Here is a 24,417-nt window from a genome sequence, read left to right on the forward strand (position 1 = left end):
ATGACATGATATTATAGTGATAACACATAATGTGTAGAAAGAGATGTCCTGTATGGGTTGATTGCGCGTTGATCTGTTGGTAAATGCTCATCTATCATTTTCAACCAAGCAGCATGAGGTCAAATTTAATAAGTAATAGTTTGTCACGATTTTACGGGAAAAAGTCAGAGCGCAATGTCACATCTTAAAGACAGCTTGAACTGGATAGATGGTTAGTCTTTTTTTTTTTCAAACATACCATATGTTCTGCATGTTAGTATATTTGGCCAATTGGGTTAGGCCCCACTGCCCCACTCCCTCAATAGGAAAGTCACGCTTTGGGAAGAGGTGTTTAATTTCACAGATCTGACTTGATTGCTGTTGTGATGGCTGAAGTAAGAGGGACGGGGGAGGAAAATTCAGAGGGTGAAGAAGCAGAAAGATAACTTGTTTGTAAAACGGACAGCACGTCAGTTTCAGGAAAGATGATACCGGTTTTATGCATGACATGCCAAATATCCTGAAGCCCTACAAAAAAAAAAGTATATTGTGTTGAAAATATCGCAAAAAGTCGTAATATTGTATAATGTAATAGTTGCATGTTGTATTTTGATAAAAATCACTGTATATTCAAAAATATAATGGAGAGAAAAAAAAATATATCACAGTATGTTGAAAAATATGAAAAAATTAATGTTGTGTTAAAATAACATGAAAGAAATCAAAAGTAAAGCATCTAAAAACATATATTTAAAAAAAAAGTAATGTTAGTCAAGTCAAGTTATCAAAACTGCATTGTTTCATCGAAACAGTGTTAAAATCACAAACTCTCCATTTAGAGTTTGATTCTTGAAGAAAACTCAATTTATTACAAATGAATGAATATTTTACCAAGTTATAAAGTTTTCCATACATAAACGTGTATCTTACAGTTCCTTTGTGAGAGAATTACGCACAAATTGCAGTATTTTATCTGTTTTATGTGCACTGTTGGAGGAGCCTGTGACCTATGTTTTTCATTGACATATCTACACTGTAGCTAATGGGCATATGCCATAAAGCCTTGAAACTTGAAACTTAAAATGATCAGAAACTACATTGTCTCACTGAAAACAGCTCTAAAGAAAACCCAATTCCATACAAAGTACTTAACTTTCTACCAGTTGTAGAGTGTTGCTCACTTCAAAAGTGTATCTAAAAAGTATCTTAGTAACAAAAACAAAAGCACTCCAGTAGATGTAGTAAAGTCTAATCTGACGGGAGAGACCCGGTGCTGCGGACTAATCGACATGCATCTCTGCATGCGGTGAGCGGAACAAAACACACTCTTCAGATATCACACGTAGCTATTTTAATTACCTCTCAAACTACCTAAACTAGTTATAGATATGTTTTAGTTTTACTGTCGAGTCACTCATTATTGGACCCGCGACGTTGATAATGGCGTGTTGTCAGGAGGGGGGAGAGCAGTCCGTTTATTATTCCCGTGTTATTGTAAATTACTGTACACGTTTTGAATAGTTAATTAATCTACTAAAATTAGTTGGTTTAATATCGAATCATATCAGTTTGTTTCAAAGCTCATTAAATAACATAGAAGACCTTTAACCGGCACTTTTCTAATTTTGCCCCGGAAGATTTAAACTGTAACGAACATGCCGACCGGACAGGAGGGGGGAGGAGGAGGGGGTTGAGAGGGGTGGGGGCTGAGGAGGGGGTGGGGGCGACAGGGAGGATGTGAAACCTGCTGTAAGGAGGGGGTGGGTTGAGAGGGTGGGGGCTGAGCGGGGTGGGGGCTGAGAAGGGTGGGGGCTACCGGTGAGGATGTAACACCTGTATGTGAGGGGGAGGGGGGTGGGCTGAGGGGGGTGGGGGCTACCGGGGAGGATGTAACACCTGTACGCGATAACACCTCAAACAAAGGGGCTCATTAGCATATCAAAGGGGGCTCATTAACATAATTAGGGGGCGGGACTTAGAAGGTGTGACCTGTCACTTTTTTATGCATACTAATGAGATTGAAGCGGCATTGGTAACACTACTCAGGTTATTGACGTGAAGTTTAAAAGTAAGACAATCATCAAGCCAGATACCAAGGTATTTATAACAGGTAACCATTTCGGGTACTTGTCCTTGCATAGTCACAATATCCAAAGCAGTCTCTGGAGTCTTTTTAGCTTTAGAAAAGAGCATTACCTTGGTTTTCTCAACATTTAAAAGAAGCTTAAGCTCAGAGAGCTGAGTCTGAATAATGTTAAAAACAGCCTGTAATTTAACAACAGCCTCGTTAATGGAGGGACCTGCACAGTACATCACGGTATCATCCGCATAAAAATGTAAAGTAGCTTCATCCACATTTTCACCTAAACTGTTGATATATATGGAGAATAAAAGTGGACCTAAAACTGAACCTTGAGGAACACCATTAGCAATGTTTAACCACTCAGAAGACAGCCCATCAAAGTGAACACATTGGGACCTTTCAGAGAGGTAGTTCACAAACCACCCCACTGCATGGCTGGATATGCCAATACTGAGTAGCCTCTGCTTTAAGATGCGATGATCGACAGTGTCAAACGCTTTGGAAAGGTCAATAAATAGAGCTGCACAACTCTGCTTTTTATCTAAAATACTTGTAATGTCATTCACCACTTTCATTGTGGCAGTGATGGTGCTATGTTGCTTTCTGAAACCTGACTGATGTTTAGACAGGATATTATTTTGACATAAAAACTCCTTTACCTGCTCACTCTCTAGGCGTTCAAGAACCTTAGCCAACTGACAATTTAGAGATTGGCCTATAGTTATTTAAAATAGTTGCCTCCCCTCCTTTTAGTAGAGGCATGACATACGCTGACTTCCATACTTTTGGAATTGTGTTTGTGCTGAGGGAGAGGTTACAAAGAGAAGTGAGAGGTGAAGCAATAAAACCTGCAGCTATCTTTAAAAAGAAAGGTTCTACGTTGTCCGGACCAGCCGGTTTCTTAGGATCTAACTTAGATAATGCTTCATGAACAACATTTACAGTAAAAGGAGTAAAACTGAAAGGGTTTTCCATGCAGACCACATTGTTCAGAGTCACAGACTGTGGTGTTCACAGAAGCAGAGTTAGTCACAGAATCAAACAGAACCGCAGGACACAAAATGCTCATTAAAACAATTTAGCATAGTAGCCCTGTCCGATATAGAGCCAGATGTTGTGGTAATGCACGGAGGTAGCTCATTACGGATCTCACCGGTGGATATCGATTTTATGGCTTTCCAAAATTTCCTAGGATTATTTAGGTTTTCTGTAGTAACTGACAGTACTTCGACTTAGCACTTTTGACATGTGAAGTGAAGCTATTTCTTAGTTGCCTAAAACGCAGCCATTCTACCTCTGAGCCTGATTTCCTAGCCTTTGCCCAGGCCTTGTTTCTCTCATGCAGGAGACTGGACAGTTCAGCAGAAAACCAAGGCTTGTCTCGTCCCTTTACTCTAAATGTACGTAGGGGTGCATGTCTATCTATAATTTCCATAAAACCAAGATAAAAATAAGACCATGCAGTTTCTACATCAGCACACAGATCGATTTTTCCCCAATCAAACCCAAACAGATCATGAACAAAACCCTGCTCCACAAAATGTTTTATGTGTCTCTTAATGATAATACGAGGTTTAACCTTTTGGACCTTAGTGTCCCTAATTGTGGCTACAACACAGTGGTCACTCACATCATTTGCAAATACTCCCACAGATGAGTATTTATGGGGCACATTAGTTAAGATGAGATCAATTAGGGAGGATTTATTAGGGGACTTAATGTTAGGGCGAGTAGGACTGTCAACAATCTGAGTAACATTCAGAGAGATACAAAGGTTTTTAAAATCCTCTGATACTGCAGTTAACCAGTCCCAGTTCAAATCTCCAAGTAGCACTATTTCCTTATAGTCTAGTTGCGATAAAAGTTTTGCTAGTGAAGACAAGGAGTCCTTGACAGCTGAGGGGGGTCTGTAACAGCAGACCACCATGACCTTTGCCACTTCTATATTTAAGGCTAAAAATTTGAATTGCTTACTGATAGATTTGGAAACCAATGTAGTTACACTGAACTTATTCTTAACATAAATGGCAACGCCACCACCTTTATTAGGCCGGTCGGTACGATACATATTATAACCATTTAAGGCAATGTCAGAGGCAAAAATAGTTTTATTTAGCCATGTTTCTGATAACACAATGACGTCAGCGTCAGTCGAGCTTGCCCAAATGCGGACAAAATCTAGTTTACCTAACAGACTGCGCACATTCAAGTGGATGAAACCCAACCCAGACCTAGCTTTAAAATCAGCAGGAGTAGCGATCTGACTACTACTACTGGGCGGACCAGGGTTAGGTTGTACATTTCCTGACAGTAATAACAACAACAAAAACAGGCATCTTTTCCTCTTAAACGACACACATACATTGTCATCTACTTTAGAATCACCGGAGAAGTCTGCGAGAGTGTGATTTGAGCTTAAGAAGCAGTCCTGAAGAACCATCATCGCAGGCAAACAAAAAAGACAAACATATTTTGTCGAGCAGATTGTCTGTGACAAGGCAACCGGTAATTGTTTGTGTAACACATCCGACCCTTTGCAGGGGATGCCCACTGCGGGTGGCAGAACAGACCTGAATCCAGTAGACTTCTCAGAATGACTAGAGATCTTCTCATAGTCCAGAACAGTTAAAGGTAGGGTAGGTAAGTTTGAGAAACCGGCTCGAGATCGCTAGAATTTGAAAATACACAACCGGAGAAAATCTGCCACTTCCTTATAGAGCCCCTCCTCCAACACACACGAACGCGCACATGACCAATGAGGGCACGAGATAAGTTTGTGCACAGATGGAAGGCTGACAGGCAGGTAGGCCATCCAGTTATTTTAGCCGGGCCGGCTAAAATGATTGGTCGTGCTTTTTACAGTATTACGGCTTCCACAGATGACATTTTTTTATGGATTTTTTGTCAAAGTACTTAAGATATTCATTGCTATCGGGATGTTAAGAGCATTCCATGGAATATAACAAAAAGTGTATCTCGAGCCGGTTTCTCAAACTTACCTACCCCACCTTTAACATGCACAGCAGAATCACGATATGGGCCATTTTCCCAGACCAGCACACAGTATCCGCGATGTTCCTGGGGCAAAAATCCTCCTCCTCACAGCAGCAAAGGACAGGCGAAAGCAGCAGCGTGGAAGCGCTCCGGTCTCTCCGTGGTATCCCCGGGGTAAAAGGTCTCCTCAGCAAAGCAGCACACGACACTGCAGCACACGACAGGTGGGAGCAGGCCTCCGCAACAGCAGAACCAGGACAGGCGGAAAGCAGGCCCCAGCCGCAGCAAATCCTCCTCCGCACAGCAGGCCCCAGCCCGAAGCGTGGAGCCACTCCGTCTCACCGCGATGTCTCCGGGATTAAATCCTCCTCAGCACAGCCGTACTCTACAGGTGGGAGCAGGCCTCCGCAGATCGTAGACACCTGGCAGGTGGAAAGCAGGCAGCAGCCGGTGGAGCCGCTCCGTCTCTTCGCGACTTCTCCGGGGGAAAACCACCTCAGCACAGCCGTACTCGACAGGTGGGAGCAGGCCTCCGCAGACTGCAGACAACAGGACAGGACGGACCAACAGTGACACGGTCTCGACACGAGTGAATAAAGAAATAAATCCTGCAGAGCTGGACTTCCTCCTGAGATACCCTGTCCAACCAGCTGTGATATCACCGCTGGATTTCCTCTCCAACCACTCCTGGGGGGGGCTCAAGGTACAGAGAGACACAGATGAATACTGAAATGTAATGTTATGAAATGCAAAGACCAGTATGACCTGGGACCTCAATTATAAACGTAGCGTACGCTAAAAAGATGGCGTACGCCAATTTCCAAGAAATCTTAGCGACTTATAAAAAACAAACTTGACGGGAAAATGTGCGGTCCTCCACGGACATTTTGACCCATCCGTACGCACAAAAACGGAGAGATGAGAAACTGCGACATCGTTGGCAGAAGGAAGAATGGAGAGAAACATGTGGACATAATAGCATAAATCTAAATATTTCCTCTCATATATGAAGAATTCATTTGCAAAAAAAGGTGAATGCCAATCTGAAAATGATTAAACAAACACCTGTTTGATACTCTTGAGTGCATACAACAACATAACTTGGAGAAATAAATAAAAATGCATAATGTTATTGAAAACTATCTCAAACAATTCTCTTACATGTTCAAAGGTTTTTTTTGAACGGTCCTTTCCAAATAAAGTTAATTCATATTATGCCTTTGCTAAAACTTGATGGGTCGCTCCGAAAACACAAAAGGTTTGTAAACTAAGAACACCATATATTTGGTAAATTGTACAGCTGATTTCACACATCTGTTTTATTTCCTTTAACTGTTGGATAGAGTTGCTGCGGGGGGTTAAGCTCACAGGGTGCAGTGGAGACAGAGTCGGAACACGAACCACCAAATAAATAGAAATCTTTTTGTAAACAAAGTCTGTTTTGTACATGTTCAAACCCAGCTTGATTGCAATTGGTTTACTATCATTTCTAAAAAGGGAAGAACTTTACGTTACATCTGAGTTATCCTGTGTGTTAGAAACTTTTTCGGACCCCTTATTTATTTGTTTTGGTGACGATCCGAGCTTCTGAGGCAGCAGCGTTCACAGAGTGCTCCGCATGCTGCAACTCTTTGTAATGTTCGAACTGCGGCCACCAAACAATATGATTTGCTTGAGTCCACCTCCCCAACAAGAATAAACATATTACATGGTGTGAAATGTTTTCTTTTAGCTGTTCTGTCTGCATTTCCTACGATCGTCGTCATGCAGTCAGTCTAAATAAATATGAATACGGGCCGTTTATTTTACTATTTAATGGCAAATATGGACGTTACATGAAGCCCGCAAAAGATGCGGCCGGGAAACCGGCGTAGGACGTGCGTGCACTCTCTATAAATCTGGATATTTTTGTGTGTAAGCACTTCCTTTGTTCCTACGTACGCCATCTTTTCACGTGAATCCTACGCAAAGTTTTATAAATGAGGCCCCAGATCACATGACATCTAGGTGTGTGGAGGAACCAGAATGTGGAGACTAATGCTGTGGACTGGTGCTAGGGCTCAAACAGAAAATGAAGCATAAGATATTGTTTTCATCTTTTAATCAACAACAACAACAAACTGTTCCTCCTGCGGAGCCATGCAGGGTTATATAAAGTGGATGTTATGACAGAGCTAATATGAAAGTTAGTTTTTTATTTTGGACCCTTTGGCTCTCCGTTCCATCAAAGGTAACACTGCCAAGAGGGTTTGCTTATAGTATATTCAGGCCCAATTCCAAACCACACCCTACCCACTCCCACTCAGTGGCGGAGTGACACTTGCAGCTCAACGAGGCTCCCTCCTGTCAGATGGAGGGAGTGGATTGGAATTGGGCCTGTGTGTGTGTGTGTGTGTGTGTGTGTGTGTGTGTGTGTGTGTGTGTGTGTGTGTGTGTGTGTGTGTGTGTGTGTGTGTGTGTGTGTGTGTGTGTGTGTGTGTGTGTGTGTGTGTGTGTGTGTGTGTGTGTGTGTGTGTGTGTGTGTGTGTGTGTGCTGTTCTCCACAGATGAGATAAGGTGTGTATAAGCTGGGGTGTCACAATAGAGCCCGTACTAGTTCTGCAATGGATGCATTTTCAGCCCCCCCCCCCCCCCCCCCGCTGTCACTTTATGAAAGGGATCCTGGTTACTCAGCATTTCCGTTTGAATTAATATTATTTATATTGGCGTGACAAAAAATAAGCAGTCCTTTCTGTATTTTGTCTCTTTATTCTACAAACTTTTGCAAACAAAGTCTATCATTTTGCTATGTGTTGTGAAATGTGTCTAAAGGGGTGGAACTGTTAGAAGTGCACACAGTAGATTTTCTTTATGATTCATTTTTCTTCCCAAATATCCAGTCCCTGTGCTCCATGGAAGAGTTCGGGAACCTGGACCGAGACATCGAGGGCTCGGCCAAGCGCTGGAAGAAGTTTGTGGAGTCTGAATGTCCAGAAAAAGAGAAACTCCCTCAGGAGTGGAAGAACAAAACCTGTCCAGAGACTGTGCATAATGAGGGCCCTGAGGCCGGACCGCATGGCGTACGCCGTCCGGTGAGAGCCTCTCTGAACCGGGCTGTGTGCTGTAAGGGTCAAAGGTAGACCTTTTGCTTTTAGTTTGATGTGACAGCGCCGTGCTCACCGCTGCTGCTGTTTCGCTGTCTGTAGCTTAGAGCTAGCTCAATGACATAGCTGTAAAAGACTATTCCTAAGCCTCATTATAAGCCTTAAAGGTCTCCTATCATGCAAAATGCACTTTTTGATGTGTTTTATACATAAAGATGTGTCCCCGGTGTGACAGGGAACTCACGCAGCGTCAGAAAATAAAACCTTCTCTCTTTTCCTCCGTACCCAAATCTCTAAAAACGGGGATACAACGGAGCTGATCCAGATTTGCGGCAGGTATGACGTAATATCGGCGGCGGACCCAGAGCACTATCAGAAACGTTGCTATCAGAAACAATGCCCGACTGTTTTGGACGTAATATGGTCGGTGTTTACATTAGCATCGCTAACACTTAGAGCTAACCTGTACTGGAGAGAGCATGTGTGTGAAGAAGCTGGAAATAAAAAGGAACTCACCTTGTGGTATAACCGGCAAGAGAGAAAGCCTTTGAGCTCCATACTGTTTCAGAAATAATCCTTGATCTAATAATCCTTGCGTTTCATCACCGCAGCATTTTAGACAGTATCTGCCAGGTCCCCGCATGAGCTGGGCATAAGCTCCGCCCCCTCTTATCTAAAAAAAATAGAGGTGACCATCTCATTCTCAAGAGAGACCTGTTTATACCAAGAATCAGCACTTTTGGAACAGGAAGTGAAATAGAGGGATATGAGGCATGGCATGGGTGATCTGTTTGGTATTTTGAGCAAAACACTTCATAGACATGTTTGTTATATTTTTTTATATATCTGAGACCTATGCTATTGCCTAATAATAGCATGATAGGTGACCTTTAACATTTGTCTAAGGACTTTCAGTCTATCAGACTTTGATCTCCGGCTGCTCCTTTATAACTAAACTGTATTATCAATATCTTTCAAGGGTAAACATTGTTCTGCCTGTGCTCTTTTAAACATGTAGTTAATTAAATAATAAAGAAATAACACTACACATTTACTTAGTTATGTTCAGTGAAAAATGTTTTTGCGTGTAGATAAAATGTTAGGAATGTAAATTAAAATAAGCCTTTTGTTGACTTTTGGTCATCAGGACATACAGCAGTGGACTCCTGGGTCTACGTCTGTATTTTTATGTATTTGTATCAGCAATTTTGAAAACATCCAAATATAATCCTACACAATACTCTTCACTCACTCATTTTTTAGGAACTTGCCTGGTATTAACATGCAATACATACCTGAATACTTTGTCTGGATAATCAATTCCTTTTCCCTTTTAGGGGATTTGAATTTCCTCATCAACAGAATTTACATAACATTTTATCATCAACATATTTCATCAGGTGTTTACATTAAAAAAAATGTAGATTTCTTTATTTAAAAAAAAATTGTAACCACAGTAAGTAATCCTGCAGTTTGAAAGAGCCACCAACAACATGTCATGTTTTTCTATAAGATCTGCCTGTCTAATGCTCTGAACTACAGATGATTCCCACTTCAAGGTTTTCAGCTTGAGTCATGTTCTCCCTGCAGAGACTTTGTGGAGGAGAGACTGGGGAGCACGTACGTGATAGGCAGATCACTAGACTTTGCGCTCTCCTTTGAAGAGTCGGGTCCAGCTACGCCCATGTTCTTCATCCTCTCTCCTGGAGTCGATCCTTTGAAGGACGTGGAGAAACATGGTAACACATATTGGACATATCTGTCAATCTTTTTCTTGTGGGAACATGCTATATTTTATTTGGAAAAGCCTATTGAAGTCAAGTGCAGGCATTCCTACAAGTTGATTCCCAACATCACATACTACAGTATGTACAGCAGGCTGTGGGTAGATAGAGACATTGTACTAAAGGTCACAAATGTATGAGAGGACACTGGTGTATTGGGGGCCGCAGAGAGTAAATGTCACCTGTTTTAGAGTTCCTTTATAACCCTGTCTGAATCCTGTGGATGGCAGCAGGACACGCCATTATTATTTCTGACCACAAATGTGCTTTTCAAAGCCTTTGTGCTGACCTGGCACGGGGCGCAATCACGCATCGCTTTTGAATCTGCTGTCAAACTATTCAGTGTGTGGATATTTTAGGTCAGCTCTATGAAAAGTTCAGATTGCAAGGATTGTATCAGTTTACTAGAACATAGAGATTTCCATGTGGTTTCTACTAAGTGAGTCGCCATTCAAATGATAAATCATGATGGACCCATCGTTTTGCCTGATGGTACTTTCTTGGATTTCTATTTCTGCTTTAATTTCCTCCTTAATTGAAATGACATGTTGGTGATTTCAACATGACAATAAGCTTTTCATTTACTGAAAATACTTGGCAGCCTGCTCAAAGACACTACAAAGAAGTAGAGCCGGTTGGCAGCAGGCGGTGGACAGACCTCGGCCCCCTCTGAGTGATAAAATGGAGCCCTCCCTGTAATGGCTGTGATTATGGATTATCTACACCCTTGAGCGTGGTCAATCACATCAAAGCTAAAAGTAAGCAATCAGTGCAGCTCAGAGCACGGTGGCCACATTACGCTGAACCACATTCTGCAGATGTGCTTTTCCATTATAGCTGTGACTATTAGCTTTCTTATTGGTATTAGGCCTCAATTAGATTTTCAATAGATAGATGATGTGATTATGTATGCTCTGCAGGGGACTTCTCTCCCTGAGACCAAACCTCGCTATATGCCTGGTTTCAGATTCAAGCTTTAATGACACAGAAACCGTTTTATTGTTTGAGTTACATCTCAGTGTAAGGTGGGCAAGTGAGTCATGGACCGTCTGCTGATTATGATAATAAACACTGGCTTTTGAGGAAACTTTTATCAAGATTATTATCTTTTCCTTTTCTGTGTTCCGTAGTCGTAGTGTGTAGCTCAATCTTTCACTTCAGTGTGTTACTGGTTTGTTAAGTTCTGTACAAAGCTAGGCTTATATAAGCATTGTTTGCTGCACCGTAGTTTCATGCTCTTTCACTATCTTTAAATAATATATAATATATCAAGCAGAAAAACTGAAACTGATGACACAGTACGCTCAGAAGGGCTTGGGGTTTCTGTGTTAAATATTGTTCTGTAAATGTGCTGACCACTTTTAGCCGTCACAGACCAGAAGACGGTGGAAACTGCTGGCGTGTTAACACTTTGCATGTGTATTTAACTAATGTAGAGCAGAAAACAGGACAACGTCCTTTGGAACGCAGTTAGCTTATTCACAGCCATGCTGTATATAAATAGTCCTGTTGCTCTAATTAGCGCTGGCTTTCTGCACTATCTAACTCTGATCTAAACCCAGGTGACTCCTCGGTGTGCATTGATGCCGGTTTTCCTAGCTGACGATATACAAATTGTAAATAAGAGCCGTTTACACGAGGACGAAGCGGGTTGTATCCGCATAGTTTCTCTTGGGTATAGCCCTTTCGTTTACACGAGGCCGTGACAAAACGATAGAAACGGACCCCGCAAACGACAACGGGTCCCAAGGTGGATAGACCTGCAAACGGAGCGCTCTGGGGGGGTCAAACGGCTCCGTGTAATCGCCTCTATACGATCATTTTCGATGAAATAGCCACGTCTCCCTCTCCCCACGTCTCCCTCTCCCCACGTCTCCCTCTCCCCACCTCTCCTGCTCAGAGATCAGCTGCTGGGCTGTCAGAAGAGGGGGAGGAAAAGAGAGGCTCCGTTTATTATTCTTATATCATTATACAGAGTCGTTATCAATTTGTTTTAAGTAAGGGATAATGTGCAGCGAGGCGGTCATTATGGGTAAAAGAACACCCGACAGGCAGATCAGGAGCATTAGTTAGCATTTTTTCGCAAAATGCTAATTCAAAGGCTTGGTATTACTCTTGTGTTTCTTTTAGCTAAAAATGCTTCAAATCTTCAGTTAGTTGAGATTCTTACCGTTAATCTGGTGCTACACATTAATAGTTTCATAAATGTTAAGAAGCCCTGAGACATTGTCTAAAAAGAAAACAGTGGGAGGGGTCCAATGGGGGGACCGCCGTGCTTAAGAGGTTAAGTACTTTGTCAGGCTTAATATTTATCTGTAGATACAAATGTCACTGTGTGTGCTGTGTGCTCTGCATGTGTGACCATCAGAGGGTTTCATCCCTCCATATTCATCTTCTATACCCCCAAAGCTTTTTTCTTATTCAAAAGAAGACCTTAACCTAAAGTATTCTTTAATGTTTAAATAAAGCCTTATTAGTTGGTCTGTTTTGTACATCCTCCTATTAATATCTAAAATTCAAGGTTCCTAAAAGCAGGCTAAACCGTTACAAACACTCATTCCTACCAACATGCATTAAGATTCTCAACAGACAGATATAATGTATAGTTTTAATGTTGGCCATGGGGTTTGTGCAATAGGGCGTCAGTGTCAGTATGTTGTCTATGTATACTTTAATGTGCAATCTGTGTACATGTAGTGTAAGTCATGTGTGAATATGCTGCAAATGTCTTTACAAGGACAATAAAGTGTATCGTATTGTATCTCTCACCAGTCAATTCAATTATTTTAAACTTGTGACATTGATCATTATTGTGAATAACGGGATTATTTTGTTCTTTACAAAAATGTTGTGTTTCCTTTCAGGGAAGAGGCTGGGTTACACATTTGACAACAAGAACTTCCACAATGTGTCCCTGGGTCAGGGGCAGGAGGTGGTGGCTGAGCAGGCCCTCCACCTGGCAGCTAGGAGCGGCCACTGGGTCATATTACAGGTATGAACACACACATACAGGCACACACACTAATACCCCCATACCCAGTATAGCAAAGACAAGCAGTTGTTTAATTACCTTTGCATGAACATCACAATCAATAAGCTTCAAAGGCCTTGTCCCCCCCGGCAACAAACCTCCCACTCACTTTATCATCATCATTATCTGTCTGTCTGTCTGTCTGTCTGTCTGTCCGTCCGTCCGTCCGTCCGTCTGTCTGTCTGTCTGTCTGTCCGTCCCGTGTAGATCAAATGGTGTCTGTCCTGTTTACCTGCAGTGTTTTCTCCTAATTTCTATTTGTGCCCTCTCATTCTTCTATAACTTCATACATTTGTCTTTTCTTTTCCAACAGTTGCCCTCTTATCAATCCTCACATCCTCCCACCTTTTAAGCTAACATACTAGTTCATTCGATCAATCAATCAATCAATCAATCAACCAATCAATCAATCAACCAAAATACTATATTAATCCCAGGGGGAATATATTTTTGGTGTCCACCCCTCCTCAACTTCTTTTCACTACTCTCCCCCTGCCATCATCTGAACATCTGTCAGAACATCTGTCATCTGAGTGCACCCACAGTCACACCCCCCCCTCTAATTTTGCTTTCTTATTTCATTCCCTGCATTCCCTCATATAATTGAAATAGGCAGACTAATAATGAGCAAAAGGCTTGAGGAAGGTTCATTTCAGTCGTATAGATCAGTTTTTTTGTGTGCAGCACATTTCTGTATTTGATTGTGTTTTCTACGGCAACCACTTTACCATTCATAGAAAACAGACAGCCAACATCAGAATACATTTCCCATGGCTAGAATGAAATATGATTTGAACGTATAGCGGAGAGTTAGCGGACAATGGAAAATAAAAGCCTTCACAGCCTACAACAGTCAACTGAGGCCCCAGCTCCATGGGAACGCATACGGCAAAACGCATCGGAGTAACGCAAATGCAACCGCAAAAAACCTTCCGTCCCCACGCAATATACACCGGATTGTGTCAAGCTCCACGAGACGGCTCCGTTTACATCCAACCGCTGGAAAAGCTGCAGTACATATGCCGAGCCTGTACGTGGCGCTGTAACTTCCTCCACAAAAGCAGCAACTTCCTCCACAAAAGCAGCGAAGAAGAATGGTTGTCATGGCTGCACTTCTGTTTATTCTCCGCGGTGGAGGCCGAGGGATCTGGGCAGAGTTTTTCGCCGGTCAACGTGTGTTAAAGTTGAAATCTTCCGGACAAAATTATAAAAGTGCCGGTCAAAGGTCTTCTTTGTTATTTATTGAGCTTTAAAACAAATGAATAACGACGATATAATGATATATGAAAATAAAATACACAGAGCCTGTCTCTTTTTCCTCTCTTCTGACAGCGTCAGTGTCTGTCTCATGCAGCAGCTGATCCAGTAATGATGACTCGACAGTAAAAATAAACATATTTATAACTAGTTTAGGTAGTTTGAGAGGTAATTAAAATAGCTATTGTTGTTGTTAACGAAACACATCAGCAATGATGCGGGGTACGCGGAGAGGTGGGAAGAGGTGGGGAGAGGCGGGGCTATGAAACGGATGACCGTATAGGCGACCCCACGGCCCCATTGGACCCCCCAGAGCGCTCCGTTCCCAGATCTATCCACCTTTGGACCCGTTGTCGTTTGCGGGGTCTGTTTCTACGTTTCCGTTACGGCGTCGTCGAGCTTAAAGGGCTATACGCATGAGAAATATGCGGATTCAACCCGTTTTCGTCCCCGTGGAGCCTAGGCCTAAGTCCCTCAGTGCTGGTGGCTGCGTCTGCATCAGTCTGCCTCTCACCGCAGGGTGCTGGGGCCCAGCTGTGCAGCGCTCCTCAGTGCTGCTGCTGGATGAATGTGTGTGGAAGAGAAATGCTGTGTGTGTGATCTGCATGTGTTTCTATCTGCTCTTTAGGAGCCAGCATGTGTGTGCATAAAATACAGTTTGACATGCCATTGTTCTTTCTTTCCCTCAGGTTGTGTGTGATAGTAATGCATCAAAGACCTTGCCAGTGGTGTCTTCTAATGGGTTTTAGATTCAACTTTTATATTACTATGTAAATAGGAGACTCTTTTGATGTAGTGTCAGCGCAGTCATCAGAGGGCTGGAGGCCCCTATCATGAGGCGTTGAGGGAACACAAATGTTGCACCTGGAACTTAATTAAAAAGCCATAAAATAAAACAGCTGCTCCTCTGTCTTGTTTGTTTTTGTCAACCCGCTGGTTTCTCTCCCTCGCATTCTCGAACCCTCCCCTCTGTTGTCCCCCTCGCAGCCAGAGGATGAATGGTTTCATTACAGTTTGGAAACAGTCTCTGAATTCTCTGTTGGCTCTCTTTATTGCCAAACGATTTACATGCCAAGAGGAATGGTTGATGTAAAAGCGCTTGAATTTAGACTTTTAATTTGCATACCATTCATTATTCTCTAGAGCAAACTCACTTATCCCCCCCTCAGCTTCAGGCTCCTCCCACACTTTTTCCTCACAGACATGAAACTTCTCTAGCCTCTGGGTTTTTTTATGACTCTCCTCAAAAATGAGGTTCCTCTCCCTTACTTGAGCCATCATAAGGAAGATTAAATATGAAGAGCAAAGCGAGTGAGAAAGTAAAGAGGCTTATGAATTAATGACTGGAGTTATTAGTGCTGTAATTAGATTTAGGGAATGGGCAGTGCTGCATGGTGAGATGTGGGCGGCTCAGCTCACCCCTTATCATTCACAGGATATCCTGTAAGTGTCAGGGCTGTTGAGTTGGAAAATTGAGCTCATCCAAGCTTGCGTGATAGTACAAGACAGCTCCACTGCCCGAGACACACTGAGATATGAATGTGCAGAAAAGTCAAGCTGGAGTTCTGCTGGAGAGGACGCTTATGGCGCATTTCCACTGCAGGGCCTCGCACGGCTTAGTATGGTATAGTTAGGCCTTGGTAGGCCAGGCTCACTTTATGCTGCGTTTCCATTACAGTTTAGGAACTGGGGCAGTAACTATAGTAACGCAGTGTAGGCGGAGCCGTGACGTCATCTTCAATGCGAAACACAAAACCAACATCAGCCGTTAGCTGTTAGCACTCAGAGCTCACAGCTCCTCATATATGTTCAGAAACTAGACAAAAGTTAAACAAGTACAAACCACAGACTGCCTGTGTCATGGTGAATACAGTCACTGGTTTATTTATGTCTGTATAGGCCGTTGTTGTGAGTGTGGACGGTCGGGGCATATACTGTGTTAGCTTAGCCAATCTCCATTTAGAAAACACACATTTTAAAAGGTTTTTCGCCTGCCGTCTGTCTGCAGACTTGTCAAAGCATTAATTCATGGTTTTTACTAACCGGTATCAGTATGTTGTTACTTCGGCATCATTTTGAAACGTGTATTACAATTAAATCACGGTCAAATATGTTCATCTTGTTGTAGTTGCCAGCGATTCTCTCACTAGTTCAGCATACTCAGCCCGGTTGTTGGCCCGGAAAGAACCTCGATTTTGGAGAGCAAGAAAACTGTGAAAAAGTACCCGCTAGCCGGAACTACGCCTAGTGGAAACGCAACCAAAAACAGGCCGGGCACGCTTAAACCGCGCTGTAGTGGAAATGCGCCATTAATGTCACCAACCTACAATTGGCTTTCAAGTGCTGTGCACCATTTAATTTGGTGCCACATCAAAGTCACACCAAAGAGACGAGGATATGCATCATTTTAATTGCATAACCAATATGCACTATACTGGCAAATCCAACATCAAGTACCATATAGAGCTATTTTGTGCTGTCCATTAACTCAGACTTTCACAGATATCCAACAGAAAGCACTGGGTGTAGATTAGGCTCTACCACTACCATGCCATTTTCATGTTTCCTGTAGAATATCCACTTGGTGGCTCGCTGGCTGGGAACTTTAGAGAAACTTCTGGAGCAGCACGCAGAGGGAAGCCATGAGAACTTCAGGGTGTTTGTCAGTGCTGAGCCCTCCTCCAGCCCTGAGGGCCACATCATCCCACAGGGCATCCTGGAGAACTCCATCAAGATCACCAATGAACCTCCTAGTGGCATGCAAGCCAAGCTGCACAAAGCCCTGGATAACTTCAGCCAGGTGATGGTTCTCTCCTGAAGGCCTTTAGTGGTGGAGGAAAGTAACACCAATGAACTCCAGGGCCTGACAGCTCTGACAGATACAACTTTAAGAGGTAATTCGTAATTTTTTGTAATTCTTAGGTATGTTCAATATGTATTTTAATATAATAATGTGAAAGGGCCTTTTCCATTTCAAAGGTTCCATCAAATGGTACCACTGGTTACGTAACGTTCATAATTCCTGTTGTAATCTTTAAAGGAGTTCAGTGGCTATTTAACTGGATCAGGTATGTTGGGACCACCTTCCTCTGAAGCCATGAAGAAGAAAAATCCCCCAGAGGAAATTCCAGATTGAGTGGCAGTTGAAACCAGACATTCCGGTTTCACTCCAGATTTCTTATCAAGTTGCCAATTTGTCGAAATGTAGGAGCTAACAGATGGGGGGGGGTCATCTTTACTCTGGCCATGGAGGAGAGATGTAAATGTATTTCATCTGAAACATGGAGCGTTTGTGTGGCTGTAGAGTGCAGGGACACATTTGTACGTAACCGGAGGAGAGATCACAACAAGTCAACATGCAGGAGCCTCTTTGTTTTCACTTCTGCTCTCTATCCAAGACCTCCCATTGCCTTAGTGCTGCTCCACCAACACATCTCCCCCCACATCGTGTCCTTAGAACTCGGCTTCCTCCCAGTCTTTAGTTTGCTGATGTCTATCTGCCTATCAGTGCAAAGTGCTTGTGAGCCCTGCGTCATGCAGACAAACAGCAAGGTCCACTGAGGTAATGATGGGGGAATATTCCATGCATGTTTACTCAGTGAAAGCTAATCAATGTTAGGCTAACTCTCTGTAATAGCCCACCCGCCTGGCTAAAGCCAACGCTATGCCAGAGAAATTATAGTTGCTTTGCTCATAACCTTTTCAGTACAGCTCTGCTGCCACAATATTTTAGTTTGAACTGTGAGAGCACTTGAATAAATGTGGTAAAGGCGTGCTGGCGTGCGTGTGTTCGTGCATGTGTGTGTTTGTGCATGAGTTTGAGTGTGCATGTTTGAGTGCCAGTCAGTCTTCACTGCTTATTTCCATAGGGGTTGTTGTCATGCTTATTTACCTTTCTCTCCCCAAGAGATTACAAGGCCATTACATTCAGCTTTTTTATTTGCTTGTCTGAAATAATGAGCCCAGGAGACGGTTGAAGGTAGGAAGCACCTGACAAGTTGTGACAATTAATCTCTTTGCCATCTAGTCATCTCATCTGTTAGTGCCTGCACTGCTGAGGACTTGTCAAGAGATCACATGTCTGCCTGCCTAAACTTTTGACCTGCAACACACTGCAGCGGCTTAGTTAATGCAGCTGTTTAGTCAAGGAGGTGAGTGTACTGTTTAATTTTCCACGATTAGTTTTTTGTTTTCTAGGACACACTGGAAATGTGCGTGCGAGACAATACATTTAAGAGCATTCTGTTTGCCCTGTGCTACTTCCATGCGGTGGTGGCAGAGAGGAGGAAGTTTGGTCCTCAGGGCTGGAACAGATCATACCCCTTTAACACTGGAGACCTCACCATTTCCATCAGTGTCCTCTACAACTACCTGGAGGCCAATCCTAAGGTACACGTGTTTTTGTTTTTATTCCTGTGCCAGGTATAACAATGACCACTATTTGTAATCTTAATTGGAAATCTAAACACATGTGCCCTCAGCTTAACACCACAAGCCACCTTCTAGTAAAGCAGCATCCCATCTAATTCCCAGGTGCCATACGATGACCTGCGCTACTTGTTCGGTGAGATCATGTACGGGGGTCACATCACAGATGATTGGGATCGCCGTCTGTGTCGGACCTACCTGGAGGAATTTATCAAGCCGGAGATGATGGAGGGAGAGCTGCAGCTGGCGCCTGGCTTCTTCCTGCCTGGAAACATGGACTACCACAGCTACCACCAGCTGAGGAAATACTAGATTTTCCAGGACAGGAGAATTACAGATCAATCATTCAGGTTGCAAAATTGATAGAACAGATGAAGAAAAACTGCTTAAAGTGTAAATTCTGAAAAATAAAAGATTAGATATAGAAAAACTATACAAGAACATAAAGACGGCACTCTGAGGGTTTCCTTGGGGCCACAAGGTTGGATCTTTGTGGTCACCAGCAAGAGCAAAGAGGCTTCATATTGCTCAAATGTAATCACTATATTTCCACAGGGACTTGGCTTGGCAACTGGAAGGTCACCAGTTCAAGTCCCGGAAAGACCAAGTGCTACCGAGGTGTCCCTGAGCAAGGCACCGTTCCCTACACTGCTCCCCGGGCGCTGTACAGAAGTGCAGCCCGCTGCTCCTAGCATTAGGATGGGCTAAATGCAGAATATACATTTCCCCTCTGCGGGACGATTAACGGTATATAAAAAAAAAAAACTCCTGTCTTGTTCGTTTCTCCCCCCTTACTTTGGTGTTCTTGATCAAATTTGAGCGGTCTGTTTTAACTGCTCTTATATTAACACAAAATCCATTAATCATCACCAAAGTTTATTCAACACCATTTTAATATCTTAACAATATTTCACATGTATAACTATGAGTATACAAAGAATAGACACTGAAAAAGTATTCCACAGTCACATGCTTGTGGATTTGTGGGTCAGGGTTCCTGCAGGTTTCGCCTACTCAAATTTAAGACTTTTTAAGACCTTTTTAAGACCACTTTGAATAGAATTTAAGACCTATTTCACGGCAAGAAAGTATGAAGGAAAATTGCTATGAAAGAAGAAATACGTCCCATAATTACTTACAAAGTAAATGTAAAGGCATAACAGTACAGAACAGTGTTAGCGTGTTAGACAAAAAGCGTGTGTGTGTGTGTGTGTGTGTGTGTGTGTGTGTGTGTGTGTGGAGACACTGTGATGGATCGTTGTAGCTATGTGAAGCTCAAGGCATATATGCTCGAATGGGAGCTGCCTGGACGCTGCAATCATGTTGCGCGCACTATCCGTGCTGAGTGTGCTGACTTTTCGTACAATGTCCCACTGTCTGGCTACCTGCATAAAGTCAAGTGCTCGGCGCAGTTGTCGGCGAAATGTCGCTCCTCTGTCTTCATTGAAACAGCTCCTTATATCCGTTAGCGCAGCTAGCTAGCACCAGATGCTAACAACAACAACAACACGTAAGGTGTGCCTCGCTCGCGCCACACATACACACACCCTCCCGGTCCTCCCGATGGCCAGTCCGGACCTGCCGGTGAGCGTGGAAGTGTGGTCTGCCACAAGCGGGCGGCAGGAGCGGGGCTGTCAGCATCAGCTTGTAGATGGTATTTTAAACTCGATGCGCTCTGAAACTACGGGGCGGCCGAGGACAAAAAATACACATGCGTTAATCGCGTTAAAATGTTAATCGCGTTAAAATATTAACGCGTTAACTTGACAGCCCTAGTTTTTTTATCAAAGGCTGGACCACAGCATGTTTTAGGCACTTTAGGTACTTTTCCTGTAGTCAGGCTGCTGTTAATTATATTAAGAACGTTAAGTCCAACAATGTCCCAGATTTCTTTAAAAAATCGCGCAGGGACAACATCGCTTGGAGAACCCGAGGGTTTCAATTGAGCAACAATTTCCATTAGAGCAGGAAGTGACACAAGCTCAAACTGATCCATAACAGCTGAGCAAGTGTCCATGACAGATGGATCATGGGAAGGAAGTGAGATGTTTGCTCTGATGGCGGTGACCTTGTCAACAAAAAACTGTAGAAACACCTCACAGGTTTCAGTGGAGGTTACTAAGTTGATGGATTGTGGGACATTTAGTATACAGTTTATAGTGATAAAAAGAACACGGGGTTTATGACAGTTATTACGTATAACATCTGAAAAATACTTCGTTTTTTCCGTTTTAACAACTTTCTGATATCTACACCAGGAGCCCTTTAAAATATCATAAGACACATGCAGCCTGTCTTTTTTCCATTTGCGTCACATGCAGCCTGTCTTTTTTCCATTTGCGTTCAGCCCTTCTGCACTCCTGTCTGGCAGTACGAGTGGACTCACTTAACTTTAGGGCGAACAGCTTTTAGTGGAGCAATAGTATCAAGGATGTCTTGACAAGAGGAGTGAAATAAATAAAGTAACTCCTCTGTATCACCAGTAATAGGATATGCTCTGTCATCCACAACATTTTTGAAGGCAGCAGAAAACTGAACAGCGGTGGAGGGTTTAAGCATGCGACGAAAATGAGCAGGTGGACACTGTTTACCAACAACACAAGGGATAGTGACGTCAAATAGAACAGGCATGTGATTGGAGAAAATTGGGTCGCATATCTCAACATTACATATTGATAGACCATAAGACAGGACAAGAGCCAACGGTTTGTTAGGACAGCAAACATGTATGTTTTACTATCTGATGGATGAGCATAATCTAGGGTTACCATTCCTTTTTTGACCGTGAATATCATAGGTGTTACAAAGTTGAGTTTGATCTTCAAATGCCACCGTGGAGGATATCATAAGGCCTTGAGGCAATCAAATGTAAAACACAATATTTATGATTGGTCAGAAGATTGGTCGAACACGACAGGATGGTTATCCATATGAGAATACAACAATGTTAATAGCCATGTTAACTGCGACCTACATTTTAAAAAAGCAATGTAAATTCATTTTTACATTTAGTTCAATGTAATGATTAATGTTTGAATCAGAATATCTTTGTTTTCATTGACATGTTTCTCCTGTATGTTAATGAGGAAGTGTGACGGTGAATGGGCTAACTGCAACTCTGTCTCCATTGGCTGCAGTTACACACTGCATAAGAACACTACAAAGAATAGGATATTATTAGCATTCGCAGAAAGTAAATAGCATTTCGAGGCATATTGTGGCACAGAGAAGGAAGACGACTCAGCAATATCACTCCTCTTCACAATATACAGGTGCATGCAATTAGCAAAAGTAAGCCAAGAAATACAGAGGACATCAAACGAGTTGACTACAAAGCATTTCTGCATTAAAGGCCAATATGTTTTACATCAAAACTTTCATCTGCACTAACTTAAAAGAATATTGATAGTCATTATGGATCAGCAGATGGGCAACGCCACATTTCCTTCTTCTTAATGTCAAATTCAGTCTGTCAATTGATCCTTACTGTTTGAATCTCACCCAGAAATATCTCAGCATTTCTCGGCTTCTCTGTCAGCAGTTCTGTAGAAGAAACATCTGAGAGAGAAAACACATGATTACTTTCTGTCCTCATGTAATTGGAGTTGCTAATCTTTATGGTGAATACAAATAATCTAGTGTTTAAAATGCTGTTCTATCCAGGTCGAAAATATATTTTTGTATTGTTTCCCTTTCCAAGAAAAAGTTATTTCATACATGGTTTTGCGCAGGCATCACAGAATATCAAACTTTCTTTCTACACTCGAGGAAAAAGTCAGTATTATTTCTATCCTAAAGCTTTAAAAGTATCTTGACAACCAAGCATTCCCCCATAAGTGATTGTTTAACGTCTCAATCCACATGCATGGGAATTAATCCGTTGCTTTAACTGCCTCCACCTGCAGTCAGATTATCCCAAAGCTGTTGGAGGGGGTTGGGGACAGGGTTCTCTGCAGACCAGTCCAGTTCTACCACACCAAGCTGGAATTAATAGGATTCATGGGGCCTAGAGTATGTCTGGACAAGGAATAGAGCTGTAGCTAATGATACAAATCAGTTTAACTTACTCTGCATAGTATATGCAACTAAAAGATTCTTCATTTTGTCTTTACATTTCAGATCAAATCTGTAACATTTTTGTTTTAATGCAACAGCAAGCAATCAGATGTCACAGAAACAATGTCTTATACCTCATATTACCAAAAAACTCTTGAGAACAGCGAACTGTTGGAATCAATGAATTATCAAAATGTTGCAGATTAAGTAATTAATTTATAGGATAATGGAATAATGACTTTAGCTCTTACGGGGAAATACCTTTGGCCATATGAATCATGTTTGATCGATGCTACACAGGTTCTTATGGAAAGGCTTTGTAGGAGTTACTGCCCCTCTTCTGTCGTGTTGAAGCTTTCAAACTGCCTGGCGTGTACACATCCCAGATGGCATCAAGACGCCTACATTTATTTAGCTGGGATGCTATGTAGGGAACAAACACATCATCTGCATACTCCTGAAAGGTCTTTGCTGTACCAGGATTCATCATCTGAATTACAAAGGCACTGTCCAGAAACACAGCATTTTTTTAAATTATTATTAATAATAACGTGTGCATAGACATTTGGCAGGGGCGGACTGGCCATCTGTAGAATTTCCCCGCAGCGAGGCTCCCCCCATTGACAATCCACTAGCGCACCCGATATAAGGTGTTCATGTGTGTTTTGTGCATGTTCAGTTTTTAAAAATCACGAAAACTGACTTCTTTCACAATATTTATTTTTCAAGGTCATTTGAAGGTCATCAAAGGTCAAATTCCAAATGCCTCCACATCTGAAAATAATCCTTATGTTCTGAAGATGCACTGTTAGAAATGTCATGGTTCTTTCACAAAATGCACAATAGGTTTTCTTATTCGCTGCACTATTAGAGAGGCACACCGCCGAAGACATGACTCTGCAAACACTCAGCACCACTATCAGACACGGGTGGCCCGCATAATCTTCCACATGCCATTAGACCGTATTTTCCTTTCAGAGACGAACTGATTGTTGAAAATGGAGTCATAATGAAGGGTCACAAAGCAGTTATTCCTTTGTCACTACAGAAAGAATACATGTGCATCATGCACAGAGGACATCCTGGTGAAGAAGCTACAAAGCGGAGAGCACGTGGCATAGTTTTCTGGCCAACTATGACAGACAACATTCACACAGAAATACAGTCATGCTGTGTGTGTAACAGCACAAAACCACACCAGCAGAAAGAACCACTCCATCTGAATCCAGTTCCAGACCTGCCGTGGTCAACTGTAGCAACTGACATCTTTGAGTGGCGCAATCAGCAATACTTAGTGCTAGTGGACTCATATTCAGGCTGGTATGAGATAGACATGCTTCGTGATATCACTGCAGCAACAGTCATTGCAGCCCTGAGTATCCCCAGTCTAACGTGTGCGCAGTCCTAAGCAGCTCATGGAGAAATCTCATAGAGATGGAACTGATGTTTTTCTTGACCTATTAAACATCAGGAATGTACCATGTGACACAAAATTAGGATCTCCTGCACAGAGACTGATTTCGAGACAAACACGTACAACACTCCCAGTCTCGATGAAGCTGCTTGAGCAGTGTTAATTTCGCCAACGAAAACTATGACGTCAACGACCTTTTTTACATGACTAAGACGAGACGATGACGAGCTAAAAATAGATTCTTGATAACGAAAACTATGACGAAATGTATATTTAGTTTTCGTTGACGAGACGAGACGGGACTAAGG

The 24,417-nt window shown here is 42.5% G+C and overlaps 1 protein-coding gene across 1 annotated transcript in view; it reads left to right on the forward strand.

Annotated features, from left to right (window-relative positions):
* The window catches only part of LOC117483631 (dynein heavy chain 9, axonemal-like), a 116,910-nt gene extending 97,959 nt beyond the window's left edge, over nt 1-18,951 (forward strand). Inside the window, 8 exon segments of the mRNA XM_034132009.1 lie at nt 5,647-5,759; nt 7,936-8,066; nt 8,068-8,127; nt 9,730-9,878; nt 12,788-12,915; nt 16,784-17,011; nt 18,409-18,600; nt 18,745-18,951. Coding sequence (XP_033987900.1) covers nt 5,647-5,759; nt 7,936-8,066; nt 8,068-8,127; nt 9,730-9,878; nt 12,788-12,915; nt 16,784-17,011; nt 18,409-18,600; nt 18,745-18,951 — 1,208 coding nt within the window.
* The last annotated feature ends 5,466 nt before the right edge of the window (nt 18,952-24,417 follow it).

This window comes from Trematomus bernacchii, unplaced genomic scaffold, assembly GCF_902827165.1.
Source record: "Trematomus bernacchii unplaced genomic scaffold, fTreBer1.1, whole genome shotgun sequence".
Lineage (NCBI taxonomy): Eukaryota > Metazoa > Chordata > Actinopteri > Perciformes > Nototheniidae > Trematomus > Trematomus bernacchii.